Source organism: Anser brachyrhynchus, assembly GCF_964034855.1.
Source record: "Anser brachyrhynchus genome assembly, chromosome: 5".
Taxonomy (NCBI): domain Eukaryota; kingdom Metazoa; phylum Chordata; class Aves; order Anseriformes; family Anatidae; genus Anser; species Anser brachyrhynchus.
The window spans coordinates 17453320-17468589 of NC_137699.1; the positions used below are offsets into that span (position 1 = coordinate 17453320).

Genomic DNA, 15270 nt, shown 5'->3' on the forward strand with positions numbered 1-15270 from the left:
CAGATAACATGAACAGAGTAGTTATTCACCATATCCCATCACAGTAGGAGGCATTCATTGAAACTACTAGGAGATCAGCTTAAAACAGATAAACAGAAGTACTCTTGTTTCTTACACCCCACGGGAGTGTGTAACTCATGGAATGTTTTTCCATGAAATGCTGGGGAGAGGCAGTTATCGGCAAGTTTAGAAAAAGGATTTAAACAAAACCTTGGACAAGCGGTCCACAGAAACTAAAGGGAACAGGAAGGGATATACTCTCTAACATTCTCAGTTTGATGATGATGGATGCTGGGAGGGAGTGCATGACAGATAATGATCAGCCAGATACTACTTTACATCATACCTTCTACAACCACTGTCACAGTACCAGTCAAAATGCATTGCTGTTCTGAACCCACAGGATATTTCTTCTATTCTTAATTCTAGCATCCAAAACTGAGCTTGGTCACTTTGCAAGTATACAATACTTTAATATTCTTTTCCAAAGAAATGTAATCTGTGATAGTAACTTTTGCATTTCGAAGCATCTACCTTTCTTTTTTTTAAGCCAAAAACTTAATCTGATATTCAACTGCGTAAGAGCTAACTCCAATCTGAAAAAAAACGCAAGCAAACTTTAAAGCTGAATATCAGTTTGTTACTCCTGAATTCACTCATTTCTTTTAGCAGTCAGCTGACCAGGAAAATATTTCAGGACAGACTTGTCAGATGAAGAAAGTTCTTCACTACTAACGTTGCATAAACATACATGGAAACCTAACGCAAGGAAAGCAAAGAAATGGCTTGGCTTAGATGCCTACAAATTTACAACCAAATCTAACGCAGAAAGCAGCCTAGCATGCAAGGATGCTAATGCCCTTAAAATTATCATATAGCTTGTTCATGAATTAAATACACTTGTTAGACCAGTGTTGTTGCTCTTTCCGTAACTCATCAACTCTACCTACATTTAGAATCTTCCAAGTGTGTAGGATGGATTAAGCTTTCAGCTTGCTCAGAATTAATTCTTCCTTGCAACAATATTGCAGAGGTCTAAAGTTTTTGTTTGAAGCATGTCACAAGGAAAATAACAAAGCTGTTCATGTAACTGAATTGTCTACTGAGTTTTATAACCTAATCACACTATCACTTTACAACCTTGACGAAACACCAGCTGCACTCTACCTGTTTTACTACTAGTATTCAGTTAATTTATCTTTTATGAAAATAATTTTAGTCTTGAAAGTTGGCATACACTATAGTTTCAGATTATATTTGCCATTAATAAGACCGCATGAATCTTGAAAAAGAAACTACAATGCTTTTCATTTGATGGGACTTGATATCATATATGGTAATATAAAAAAATAAGAACACTCAGTCACTTGCCAAAGAGAAAAGCAGGCCTCCGAAATCACTCTTTTAAAAGAAACTGTTACTATTGGCAGTAAGCAGCAGTCTACAATGTTGTACAGCAGGCCCGTTCTGTGATCACATTGTTTTCAACAGTTAGCTTTTGTCAGAAAATTACCATGTTATTTTTGTTGTCATATCTTTATGTAGTCCTTAAGAAAAAAATATTTTAGGAATAGCCTTCAGGAAACCTGATACAAGCTAGTACACAGTAAGAGAAAACAGCCAAACATACAGATACCAAGTGTTTCATCTTCCATAACAAGAGCTTAATGCATCTAATATTAGCGAAAGACAATTTAAAACACGTTTCACACTGCATCTTATAGCCCACAACAGACCGCTTTACTTACGTCTTGGCTCAGAGCCATAAAACTCCTCTGCAGTTCTTTAGCAAATTCCAAATTATTTGTCACTTCCTGGTATTTTGACACTGCATCCTTAAAGAAAAAAAAAACAACCCATCAGAAACAGAACAAAATATAACTTCCAAACTACTTCCTGCTTTTTAATTTCTAAGTGAGACAGCTTTAAAGGTAACCATCTCTGAATGGAACTGCATCAAACTTAAGTATTGACCCTCACCATCCAAAATATGGAAGAGACTTGTGTACATCTTCAGCACTTGTTGGGTAAGTAAACTGAAATGTATGCATATTATATGCTCACAAGCATGACATATATAATTTAATATTTGACTTCAGCCAGTTTCTGAGAAAAACTAACAGGCAGGCCTGGTGGATGGGAGAAGAGCAATCTGTCGATTACGAACTGCTCAAGGTAAAGGTTTGAGAATTAATGCATTGCCATCTCGAGTCAGAGCCAAAATCAGAATGCTATACACAGAATAACGTTCCTTTCTCTACACATCTTTATTTTTTGTAATTTTCTTGTATCGTATATTCAGTTTTGCATTTGGTCTTCAACCACCAAAGTAATCCATGCTCCTTAACCCACTTTGCAGTTCTGAGAAATTAAGAGTCAAATTAGGGAAAAAACAGCCTGAGACATTTATACTCCTGCTGTGACAAAGTTAGTAATGGATACGTTCTTGGTAAGAACAACTGAGCCAGAGAAAAAGGTGCTACTTTCTTTGAAAAGCAAAGAACATGAACTGCGTTTGTCTTTTTTAAAAAAACCCTTAAGTATTTCTGTCTGTAATCATATAATCACAGAATGGTTTTGAGTGGAACGGGCCTTGAAGATCATCTAATTCCAACAACCCCTACCATGGGCAGGGACTCCTTCCACTAGACCAGGTTGTTCAAAGCCCCATCCAACCTGGCTTTGAACACTTCCAGGGATGGGATATCCATAAGAAGTAAGTTTCTTAGCTGTGTTATGTTTCTTCTAAGCATTAAGCTTTGTTATCAATCTACAACATTCTTCATCCTTAGATTATTCGTAGAAGCAAGAAACTTTCAGCATTTCTCCATCCAAACAAGATTTTATCTCTATGAAGTCTGGTAGTCAGACTGTGCTCTTCATAAAATTTAATTTAGGAGTTTCTCTTCTCAAGGTGGAATTTCAGTTATCTTCCCTGCTCATCAAACAGAAAACTTCTCATGGTTTATAACTTCATTAACACCATTAAAAAATAAAAATATATAAATTTGTGATATTTCAGTTGTCAGTTGGCACAGACAAAAAATCATTTGTGAAGCCTAGACAGATAAAAAGACCACGTGGACCCAGGGAAGCAGCTAATTCTTGCAGTCTGAGCAGCTGCAAATGCTGAAGGGTACATTTTTTTCTTAGTCCTTTTCAATGCTGAAAATCATCAACAAAATATTGTTGATTACCAAGCATCTGGTAATCTCTTTAGTATCAGCATGCATGTTTGCATAATACAACCAAATTTAATTTGATACTTGCTTCGTATTTATTACAACTGGAAAATAGCTGTTGAGTTGAGCTCTGCAATAACCTACTTTAAGAAACAGCCTCATTAAGAAACAGCCTCAACAAGGAGAAAAAACACACGTACAGTAAGCCCAGCTTACCTAGAGTGTTACATCTGTTGCACTGATAACTGTGATACACATGGACATAGCTTATTTTGAGAGCTCTGCAGAACTCAAGTCTATGCTACCCTTGTAACTAGACTGCATGATATTTGTCAGTTACCACCAATCGACTAAGCTCCTGAAGTTCTCCCTGGGCACATTTTCTGGGAAGAAAAGGATGATGTCCAGAGAACATCAAAGGTATCATTTAGCTCTTTCAACAGTACTAGGTTATAACATAGGCCAATTTTCACCACCATTTACTTACAACCTAACCTCAACAAGTATAACCTAGCATTACAACACATTCCTCTACCGATTCCTTCAGTTTCGTATTAACAGAAAAACTGAGATGTTGTAAGTACTAAGAAACTGAATCCAAGTCTGAACTCATAAAAATCCAGATTTTAACAAAGGGAAACAGAAAGTGAAATTCATCCTTCCCCTCCCCACCACCATCACTAAACACTTTAAAAGAGATCTGGTTCATATTTTTTTTTTCTTTTACCAGTTGATCTTGATTTAGACGTTCTCCCTTGTTCATTCGTTCCTGATAATCATCAAGTTTACTCTGAAAAGGAAGAAGAACGCTATTACAAAGAGGCAAAATCAGGTTACTGTTTTTCTACTTCTGTTAAGAAAATCAGGTACTGTATTATTACAGTAAATATTGACTGTAACTTATTACACAAAACATGCAACTGTCATGTAGAAATAGTACCTGAGAAAACTTGCCTACTCGGTTAAAAATGTAAATACTTTCCCAGGAGACAAATATTTTAATCTTGTTTGCTTGGACTATCACTATACGTCTTCGTGAACAGCCTTAGTTTCTAAGGAAAGACATTTCTCCTAATGGAGAGAATGCTCTCAGTGCACATTTCCTTTAGTCCTAATGATAGAGAGCTGAACAGAGTTCTAAGCCTGAGCTTATTATCACTCTATCACTGCAATACCAAAAACATGACTGCAAAAAAATTAAAAATAATTTTTATATAATAAGATAATAAGATTCAGAACTCTAATTCTTTGTACTGGCATCTGTTAAGATAGTCTCAGAGAATTTAATATGGTTTCCAATCCTTTGTGCAAGAATGCCCACCAACACAACTCTTATTAATAGCTCTGGAATATTTTTGCTTAAAAGCATCAGGACTTTCTTTTTCAGGAGAAAAAAAAAGAAAGGGAATCATTAGGTTAATTTTCAACAGGAGCAATTCTCTGATCTACTTAAACACAAAACTATGCAAAACACTGACAAGTAGCCAAAAGCAGGTAAAACTTATGCATGGCCAAAATGACAAAGGATCTACAGGGTAGGTTTTAAGGGTCTTCGAAAGGAAGCAAAGTCTTTAAGGATAACATTGCCACTAGTCTCTAAGTTTTCACCATTTCTACATCAGAACTGGTTTTATTTTTATGAAGCTTGCCCTGATCTTATTAAAAGCATTAACATGAATCCTTAATAATTATCTTTCCAATCTAGTATAACAACAACATAACAAAGAGAAACACTTCCTCCTGAATGTAAAAGAATTAAAACCCTAATGCAACCATTGTTTTAGAGTTTATACTTTATACTTGAAATACGTATATATTTCAAGTGTATATAAGTATATACGCTGAATGACAGATTTTTATTTTTTTTTTGGTGGTGGTGGTAGTGGCTTGGTTTTGGTTGGTTGGTTGATTGATTTTGCTTTTTTTTCTTTTCTTCTAACTACTTTTGCTTCATGACATTTCAGTTAAAATATTTCATTGATATTTTTCTAGCTAATTCACCTTCTGTGCTCACGATCAGACCTTTGGGAACAGCTAAAGTCTGTGAAACAGTTTAACAACAAAGCTTATCTTACTTGATGCCCAGCATCACTTAGTCAAACACAGAACCACATTATGCAACTTGGTCCTCTGATCATTACCTACAGACAAAGCAATTTATTTCTTTGGAAATTCTACACATTTAACACTTCAACTACTTTGTCTCTGACCGCATTAGAGTCAGTAATGTCCTAAGCAAAGTCAAAGAAGAACTTCCTGAACTCCAGAAACACATTACTTGGAATTTCATGCTGGAGACAGACACTAGCACTGCAATAGTTGTTAAATGCAGCAGCCACAGTTGGAAATAAATTAAAAACTTAGTCTGAAAAGCATTTGGCACACTGGATATCTACCACAACACGAAATAAGGACATTTGACTCTTCCACATACTGCTTTATTTTAAAATAATGACGATGTTGTTGCATAATAGAAGTAGTAGTTTTCATGAGTTTAGAGATCCTAGCTGAGCTGCGAAGAGTCAAGAAGGCAGGATAAAGAGCTCACACATGCTGATGCCCCAGTGCAACACCAGCCAGGTTAACTGAAGCTCTCTTCTTACGGTGGCTTAAGCCCTATGCTGAACTGGCATCACAGACACATTTCAAGAAGTTTTTATTTGCTTAAGCCACTTACTCCCATGCTGCAGTTTTACCATGCCCTCAGTCACACTGATGCAACTGTTTGTGAGGCTGCACAGTAAATTTGACTGCTAGTATCAGCCTGTTCAAAAAGAGTCTACAAAAAAGCATTAAAAGACAATTTCAGTGATCTAATTTCCAACACAAACCCATAAAATATCGAAACAGTAAAACCAACAGGATGGAACACCAAAATGTAGAAGAACACTACTTAGGTCAGCTTTGTTGAAGAAAACATATTGCAAAATAATGCTGCATTAACACTCACATAATCCATTTTGCTGGCTAGGGACACAGGGGAGGGATGAGATGAAAATACCCTTGACTACTACAATTGTTTCAGCATAGTTTTTCCACACAGCCTTACTTCAGCATTGTTGGTATCTTCAGATTAAGCACATTGCGATAACCTATTCAAATAGTATACAAGCTTTTCTTAAACGGTTGAATATTTTGAAGTCTAATGTAAACGCTTTATTCATTTGGTTTTCATTCTGCGGTTCTATCAACTAAAAGGCAAAGGATAATATGCCTATTTCTAGCCTTTAGGAACTGAAGAGCAGCTAATTCTCTTCACTTTTTCTTCCCTGAAAACATCCGTATCACAAAAGTAAAAGCAAAAGAAGGAAATCCCTTTCAGCTGCAATGCAGAGGACAAAGTCAATGGGCAGTTCATTACACATTATCAGAAAGATCTTAAGTGCCAAGGTAAGCATTTTTCTATCATCCCAAAGAAACAGTAAGATCAAAATGTTGCATACACTGAAGTATTAAGGAAGCACAAAGCTTTCTTTTTGATCTGCACTGTCAACTAACACCAGTGTAACAGCAGCATTAGTGCTGTGAAATAACTGCAGTAAAATTCCCACTTAGCAACCCACTGCAGCGTCTGCAAGATCTTCTTAATTTTACCCCTTCCACAACTTCACCCTCACTCACGATGAAGCATAAAAGCTAATCCAGCACAAAAAACATCAGGTGGCAAAGTGAATTTATAAATTGTCTATTAACCAGCTCACAAGTCAGCAGACCCCAGTTATGCAGACAAAACCAACATGCTACAGCTCTTTTTCCACTGAGATTCCCTAGGAGAAAAGCACTACATACAGGCTACATGCTTGGGCGGGGGGGTCGGGGGGGCAGGGAGATGGTGGTGTTGGCCATGTTGGTATCTTATTTTAATAGGAATCCAAGACTGAGTTACTGCTTTATGGTAACAGCCACCTTCCCCTCAGATTCAGGTTCTCATTACCTGAATTGCCTCCAAAATGTCAGCCTGAAGTGAAAAAAGTGCAGTTACATGACACTAGTTTCAAAAACAGCACTGGTTTCAAACTGCCTGACCACTCAGCTGTGCTGTTACAGTCATTTTCAGTGCTATGCTATAAACCGGATCACTGGAATGATCTGATTAAAAATAACCTTTAAAAAAAGGGGGGGGGGGGTGCAGGGAGCAGGAGGAGGCACTATATTTAACCAGATAATTTCAATGATATGGTTTATACCAGTTCCATCAGCACAACTGTACGTGACAAGCTGCAGTGTGGAAGGGAAGAGGGTAAACTCTTCAACCCACTAAGGCAAACACTGCAATGCACACTTCCCTACAAGCCAAGAAAAGATGGGGAGGGACGACTGCTTCAAGTCTGTTTTCAGAGATATCTCAAAAATTGCATGTATTTTTTTAAATCATCATTAAGCAATTAAGAAAATCCAAAACCTAACACAGCTCTTAGCCCTCTCCCACTCAACCAAAAAAAGCCAAGCTATGAAATTCAATTTTATTAACCTTTTACATTTGCACATTATACTTTATATTTCCCCCACTATCATTCTCCAGTCACGTAACAGCTTAGCTTCCAAGCAAAGCCTGTTCAGAAATGGTCAAAAAAAATCAGTCTTCCTATTTCCTCAGGAAAATAGGGAGGAAAAAAAAAGGAAAAATGTGAAATAATTAAATGGTATAATGAATGAAAAATAGAAGTTCAAAATCTCTCAAAAACCATCCCACAATTCTCACATTCACTTTATTGCATATTTTATATATAATATATATACTTTAAATTATATATACACACCTAACAGAAGTCCCAAGAAGCTGTTTCAGTCTTGCTTTATAACCAAAGAGAGGTAATGAAGTACTCCAGTATTCCAAAATAGGCATGCTTAGAGCTCTTCACTTTAAAACAAATACTTTTTGAAGTAACAGTTTTAAGCATTTTTACGATTCTTTTTGCCCAAAACCAAGTCTGACAGTTTAGAAAAAGCATCTCCATGACATACTAGACAAGTTTGAAGTGAACGATACATGCTCATTCCAGGCCTGGAGTCTCACGGTCAGCTTACCCCAGCCGAGACTGATCACAAGAGGGGTATTCTCCTTTTCTGGGTGCCGCACTGTTAGCCCTGCCTACACACCAACATGGCCAGACTGACAGCTGGGTCAGGAACCTGATCCAGCCAAGCATGTATAGTGAGAGAGATGTAAGAAGAGCGAGGAGCGGGACCCACTCCATCCCAAAGCAATGCAGAACTGTGCATTCTTCGAAAACTTTTAAATGCAAACGAGTTGACAAAGAGAACCTGCTTCTTAGTTACCTGCAATAAGTTAAGTCACAAATTACTGAAACTCCTAGAAGTTCTGTCAACTGCATACGTATGTTCTCCTTCCAAATTACCCGTTTCCTATGTAAGCACTACAAATTAATAAATAAGCTGTCTATATTGCAAGAGACCTAGATTTTGTTCCACGCAACATTTCTGTTCCAAATGAGCTGCTTTTACAACAGCAAGGGAACTCTACAACACAGGCTTTTATTTGTGAATAAAGCTATAAAAGTTCCTACTTTTGACTCATCTTCTACATTACCAATACACCCTATTTGCATATTTGCTTTATAATACTTGACTTTTTCACCCCCACTGCAGTGTGAAAACACCACCACTGGTACAACCTTCTCCCAGTACGTTTTGTTTACCTTTTCCTTCTGAAAGAAGAGGAAAAGCAAAGCATCAGGTCAACAGCAGCAGGACTTAAATAACTGGAAGACCTTACACAGCTTATAAGGGTCAACATAAACCTAGTTAACAGAACTTGCTAACAGAAATAATCCCTATGCTATATGAAACAGTTAAAAAAAAAAAAGAAACAGGAGTTGAAACCAAAAACTACCAAACACCAAATAATTTCACTGATAAACCTGCTCGGTTTTTAAGAGGTACAGCTTGGTTATCCAAAACTGGTTAAGAAAAGAGGTCTCAGAGAAAGTTTCAGATTTTCAATATAGTTTCAAATAGTTTTACAGTTCCTTGCTTTCAAAATTATGTTTCCTCTCTGAAGAGAGATTTGAATTAGCCCGGTACTTCATCTAGCGTAGACTGTAACCAGACCTTTCTGAAGCAGTACTTGTTTTAAAGGAAATTCTAGATCAGCATTCCAGAAGAACCAACTTACATGCGTGGGGGAAGGAGGGGGGAGAAGAGGAGGTGATAAAAGAATTCCTTCTTTAAAGAACAGCATGTAACAGTGATAGACCACAGTAACTGCTGTGATCAGCACTATACCCTGCATCCCTCAAGCGTTATTAAGATTGCAGAGAGAAGACTGTGGTGCCATGCCAGTAATAGGGAGGTGACTGCTTCCATCTTAACAGGACAGGACCTACACACACTGCAAATGTAGGCTACCCCTAGGGCTGATCCGATGCCGTAAAACCCAACAGCCCACTCAGACGGCAAACTATTGACAGAACCAAGCCTCTCAAGGAGGGTTTGGGAGAGACACTCACAAGCCCTGAACATGCGAGAGGCCCACGGAATGGGGCAAAAGCACTTCGGCGTGCTGACAAGTAACTTGGAACACGGCACCTTCCTGCTATCACTGGCTGCACCTACAGGAATAGAAAACTGATCTCAGCTTTCGCTATAGGTTGCTAGATGTTAATCCAACACTTCGTTGAACGGGGAGACAGCTGCCTCTTAAGTCAGATCAACCTGAAATACCCAACTACTGCTCCAATGCAAGTTTATGCGTAATAATGGCAGAGGCAATTTTAAATATTAGTTTTTCAACCCGGTCTCGATTGTACTTATTCAGGAATTCAGAGACAAGCTGATAAAACACCTGCATCTTAAGTTACTATCTACAGCTAAAACGCCCCATCTTCACAACTGTAACCTGAATACACCAAGCCCAAGTCATGTTAGGTAGCTCAAGCTAACATACTTCATATGTGCAGTCGCTCAAGAATAACCTTTGTGATCACTGGCCCATACCTTAAAACATGTTAGCAAATGAGGCATTTTGTCCATCTTACAGAACATTGGTTTTAAAAACTGTTCTCATGTAGCTCATGCTATATTATTTGAGCTGAAAGCAAAAAGCTCTTTATTTTTTCATTCCCCATTGCACAAAGACATGAGTTTGATCTACATTCAGTCAGCTTCATTTGGAAAGGATCTAGTCATCTAAGAACAGAGGAAAAAATCAGGGTATCCTTCCTATCAGTTCCAAATATAAAGAGAGCACAGACATTTTCAGGCCATGTTCCTACATAAGTTTAGGAACAGTAATTCAATTTATCCTAATCCCTTTTAATACAAGCCAGACTAATTATTTCAAATAATAAGGTCTCTTTTACAAGAAGAGAAAAGCTTAACTAAGAATTTAGTATTTTTTATTTATGAACACTCAAAAACAGCACAGAACTCAGGAGTATTATGATTTTGAATTCTGTATTTTGCCCTTCACATCATTTTATCCTCAGAGCTCAAAAGGGAACATGACAACAAATTATTTCAACCTTCCTGATTTTTTTCATAAAGAATGACCTTTATTTAACCAAAAGCTGCACATATCATTTAAGAGCTAAGATGATACTTTTTACAGAGTATTTTTCATGCACTAGAAGCATCTTTTAGTGTCAAATATATTTTTATATTTGTTCTCAAAAATCAAGCCCTCAAAATCATCTCTACTGGCCTTTGTTATCAGCTGCTGACAAAGAATTGAATGTTCAGCTAAGCAGGAGTTTTCTGCGAGCTGGACTTCTTTCAGTAAGAAAGATGTCTTCCCGAATTTTTTTTTATCTCCCCCAGAAAAGACATTCTCATCAAAAGATTGAAAATAAAGGAAAATGAATTTGTGTACTTAGGTAAATTTATCAAGTAACAATAAAATTAATGAAGTCCATGTGTACAGCAAGTTTTATTTAAAGCATTTGATGTTCTCTTTAATAAGGAATGATGATTTGGTAAAGAACTGTTGTTTCCCCCACTAAAGGACAGGCTCAAGTCCACAGATTTGTAATTTTGCTTTAATACATCAAGATGAATTTATCTCATGACTGTGACAGTGTTTACAATAGAATCCTACTCCAGGAAGTTTCAGAATGTTTTCAGCCAACAAGACTTACAGAAATCTTTGAATTTTCATTCATCTGTGTAAGAGAATACCTAGCACTTTTTTTTTTTTTTTTAAGAAAGACCTAGCTTTTTGTTTGTTTGTTTTTAGGGTCACACTTCTTAACACCAGCTCTCCCTACAGAGAGGCTCTAAGTAATTTTAACAGAAGATCTTCCTTCAAGCCATTTCCAGAAAAAAAAGGCACTTCCCCTGCATATACCTGCAATGACACCATAGTTACAAAAACACAGTGACAACAGCCAGATACACAAAAAATAACAAGAAACTAGGGCTTTAATGAGACCAGTAATTTTCACTCCATTCTCTCTGGAGTAATGGCCTTCCACACATCCTTCTAACTTAAGGTACTATAGAAGCCATCCAAAAGGTCCATTCAAACAGAAGGGAATGGCTATACCAAATATAAATTAGGTGTAAATTATTTATTTTGAAAGGTGAATAAAAACACTACTAGAAAGGAAAGCTGACTTGCACACCAATAAGAGTATGCTTATCCTCTTTATTTCTTCCAAGCACAATAGATCAAAAGACCTTTTAATTTTAAAAATACAGATTTTCAACATCACAGAAAGCTATTTTCTGATTTTTTTTTTGTATGTGGAACACAATCGTTCTAAACCATTTTATTTTAACCAAACCATTTGGGACTGAAAGATTTGCATTCTTTCTCAAGTTGAGGACCAGAATTATTGTGTGCACACATTTGTATGCATTAAATTAAGAAAAATATTTTGTCCTCTATATACACAACAGTTTTCAGACAAGGCTCAGGAAGAGATCTTCCAACTCTAGAACTTATCTAAAAGCTCCTGGCTTGCTTCTTTTTGTTGCTTTGTTTGCTGAAGAAAAGGAAAATCCAATTTATTTACTTTTTTAAGTGAGAAACCACACACCACACAGATTTACAGCTACGAAGTAAAGCATGGATTGTTTCATTTTTAACTCACCTGTACCGGCTAATGGTTTTGTTTTCTATAAATATACAATACTAGTCTAGACTACTAGAACCTGAAGTGCTAGATAAAAAAATCAATTGAGTAACTGTGTCTATTCACTCTTAATAGAAAAAGATTTAGAGCCTCAGCGCAGGCCTAAAATTTTATTTTAGTGCTCCCAAATTTTAGCTCAGTAACACAGTGCTTTCAAGCAAGTCCGTAGGCTACGCGTCTGCTAGTATTTTACTGCTGGACACCTCATGCTCTGTAGGGTAGGAAACCCTCCGAGGCTCGTTTTACCTGACAACACCGAGCACAGAGCGGGTGCCGTATAAATCGCGAGCAGCTCCAGCACCCTCTTTCTCCTCTGTCACAACCTCGAACCCTCCGAGGCCCGCCGGTTTAGCAGCGGCTATTTCTATAAATAACCGCTCGAAGGCCGCTTCCAGCTGACCTCAGCCTCCCAAAGGGGTGAGCCGGGAGCAGCGGGAGCCGCGAGCGGCCGGGCGGGGCGGCCGGCGGCCCCCGGCTTTGTGCAGGCTGCTGGCACAATGCAGTTCCGTCGGGGAGGCTGAGGCTGGGGCCGCCGCCGCCATGTTAGCTGCCGCTTCCATGTGCGCGGCCCCGGGGGCGGCAGCGCCGCCCGCTCGCCCCGAGGCCGGCCTCGGCCGGGAGGGGACGGGGATGGGGACGGGAAGGGGAGCGGGGCCGGGGGAAGGCGGCAGCGGGAGCAGGGCCCGGGTGGGGGGGGGGGGGAGCCGCCGGGCAAGGCCCCGCCGCGGCGAACAAAAGGCGGAAGGGGGGGGAAGGACCGCGCCGCACGGGGGTCTCGCCGGCAGCCTGCGGGGCCCTCCCGCCGCCGCACCCCCCTCGCCCCCCGGCCGCTGCGGTGCGGGAAGGGGGGGGAGCGCCCGGCTGGCTGCCCCGGGGGCGGCGGGGCCCAGCCGGGGGGAGACCCAGGAAAAGGGGCCCGGGGACCCCCGAAAGAGGAAGGGGGAAGGCCGGGAGAGAGCAGCTCGCCCTTCTGGAACCTTCCAGCGGGCGGCCCCTGGGGGCGACGCCGGGAACAACCCGCTGCCTGCCTCGACCGGAGCCGGGAGCGGGAGTGCACGGCTCGGAGAGGGGCCCCGCGTGCCCTCAGCGCCGGAACGCGGCGGCTCGGGGGGGGGCGGAGGGGAGCCCCGGGGGCCCGAACCCCTCGTGAGGGCCGAGATGGGGGCGGTCAGCGCGGGGGGACCCCGGGCGGGCACCTTTTTCTTTTCCAGGTTGCGCAGCTTCTTGTCGATCACTCCCAGGATCTGCTTCATGGCCTCGGTCTGCACCGAGGTGATGCTGCCGCCCGACGCCTGAGGGGCCGCTGCCGCCGCCGCCGCCGCCGGGGCCGGCTCGGTGGCCGGGCCGGCCTTGCCGCTGCTGCTCGCCGTGGTGCTGTTGGTAGCCGAGGGCATCTCTGTGCGGGAGGGAAGGAGGCAGAGAGCGAGCGCGCGTTACGGGCGAACGGGCCGCCGGAGGGGACACGCGGGAGGGCGGGCGCGCACTCGCCGCCGCTTCCCCACGCCCAGTGCGCGCGCACGACGCCGAGCCGGAGCCGCACCTGCCGCCGCCGCGCGCGCGCGCTCGCTCCCTCCTCTCCCCCCCCCCCCCCGCCGCGAACGGACTCGGGCGCGCGCGGGCGCGGTCACGTGACGGGCGGCCTCTCGCCCAGCCAACGGTCACCGCCCGGCCTCCCCCCTCCCCGCCTCACCGTGTGCGTGAGTGGCCCGCGGGAGGGGACTGGGTGCGCCGCGCTGTCTCTCAGGGGATGGCCGCCTCAGCCGACTCCGGCCCCGCCGCCCGCGCTGCTCCTGCCGCCGCCGCCGCGCCGCCGGGGGAGAGAGGCAGAGACAGAGAGAGGGCGGGAGCGCGCACGCGAGCGCGTAAGGCGGGCGGCCCCGGGAGCGAGCGGCGCCAGGTCCTCGCCGCCCCCGGCTGCCCGCGGAGAACGCCTGAGCCCGCCGGCGCCGCGCTGCCTGCCCTTCGGCTCGCCTGGCGCGGGGCTTTCAGGCGCGCGTTAGGGCGCCCGAGCGCCGGACACAATAGCGGGGCGGGGCGCGGCGAGGACCCCGGGAGCCATCAGCGGCCCCGCGGCCGGGCAGGGCACGGCGCCCAGCCCCCCCCCCCCCCCGGCCCTGAGGGGGGGCCGCGCCCCGCTCCCGCCCTCAGGGCACGGCCCCGGCCGCCGGCGTTAACTGGGCATTAACGGCCGCGGTCGGTCATTAGTGTCAGACTGGGATCAGCGTTAAATGTCACTGCGTTCCCCAAGCACGCCCCCGAACACAACACACTTGAATGTTCTTACATATTCAACTTCCGTGACCCAAAGCTGCGCGCTGTCCAGCCAACGATTCTTGGCTGAACCTTAACCTCTGTGCCAACGACTGATAATCACCTCCGCGTCCGAAGAAACCACAGTGAAAGGGTGTCTTACTTCTCAAAAAAAAACAAAAAACTGGGAAAAGATAGCCAAGCCGTCTTACTGAGGCAATTTGAAAATGAAACACTGCTGCCAGCAGCAGGCCGGGGACTAAACAACATTGGACAAAGTTTAGTACGCGTTCCATTGTCATTTCAGAACTAATGGATGCAAGATGTTAGGAACTTAAAGCCCTAAAATTCATTCCCCCAAAATAGCAAATTTGGGATGAAGTTTTCTGTTGTAATTCCAGTTCGGGATCTTATTTCTACTTTAAACCAGTATTGGTTAATCCATTTAATCCTGGATCCACAGATGAGTACTTCAACACATATGCGAGCTCTTTCTTGAACAGCTTGGCCAACCTCGTGGTTCTCCACCACTAGGAGGGAGGTATCTCATCCTTCCTGCCCTCACCCAGTCCCTGGGCACAGTCCTTGCCCCTGTTCCATTCTGATTTTTGCTTCCTGTGAGTTAATTCAAGCTGGTAATCTAGCAGGAAACTCTTATTTGACCTCATGCTTCAGTAGCTAATGCTTGAATGGTCAGATTTTTCTTCATGGCATCTGTAAATATTGCTTTGTACACTTTTCAT

General features: G+C 42.5%; 1 protein-coding gene across 4 annotated transcripts in view; it reads right to left on the reverse strand.

Moving 5' to 3' along the window:
* The window catches only part of CAPRIN1 (cell cycle associated protein 1), a 35486-nt gene extending 21236 nt beyond the window's left edge, over nt 1–14250 (reverse strand). For 2 of the 4 annotated variants that reach the window (XM_080594501.1, XM_080594499.1), the window contains exons 1-4: nt 13968–14250; nt 13474–13673; nt 3910–3972; nt 1749–1835 (exon numbers count right to left, since the gene is read on the reverse strand). In XM_080594501.1, coding sequence (XP_080450627.1) covers nt 1749–1835; nt 3910–3972; nt 13474–13671 — 348 coding nt within the window. In that variant the 5' untranslated portion in view covers nt 13672–13673; nt 13968–14250. The remainder of the gene's footprint in view (nt 1–1748; nt 1836–3909; nt 3973–13473; nt 13674–13967) is intronic. The other 2 variants (XM_080594502.1, XM_080594500.1) reach the window with 2 other exon arrangements.
* Between the last annotated feature and the right edge of the window lie 1020 nt (nt 14251–15270).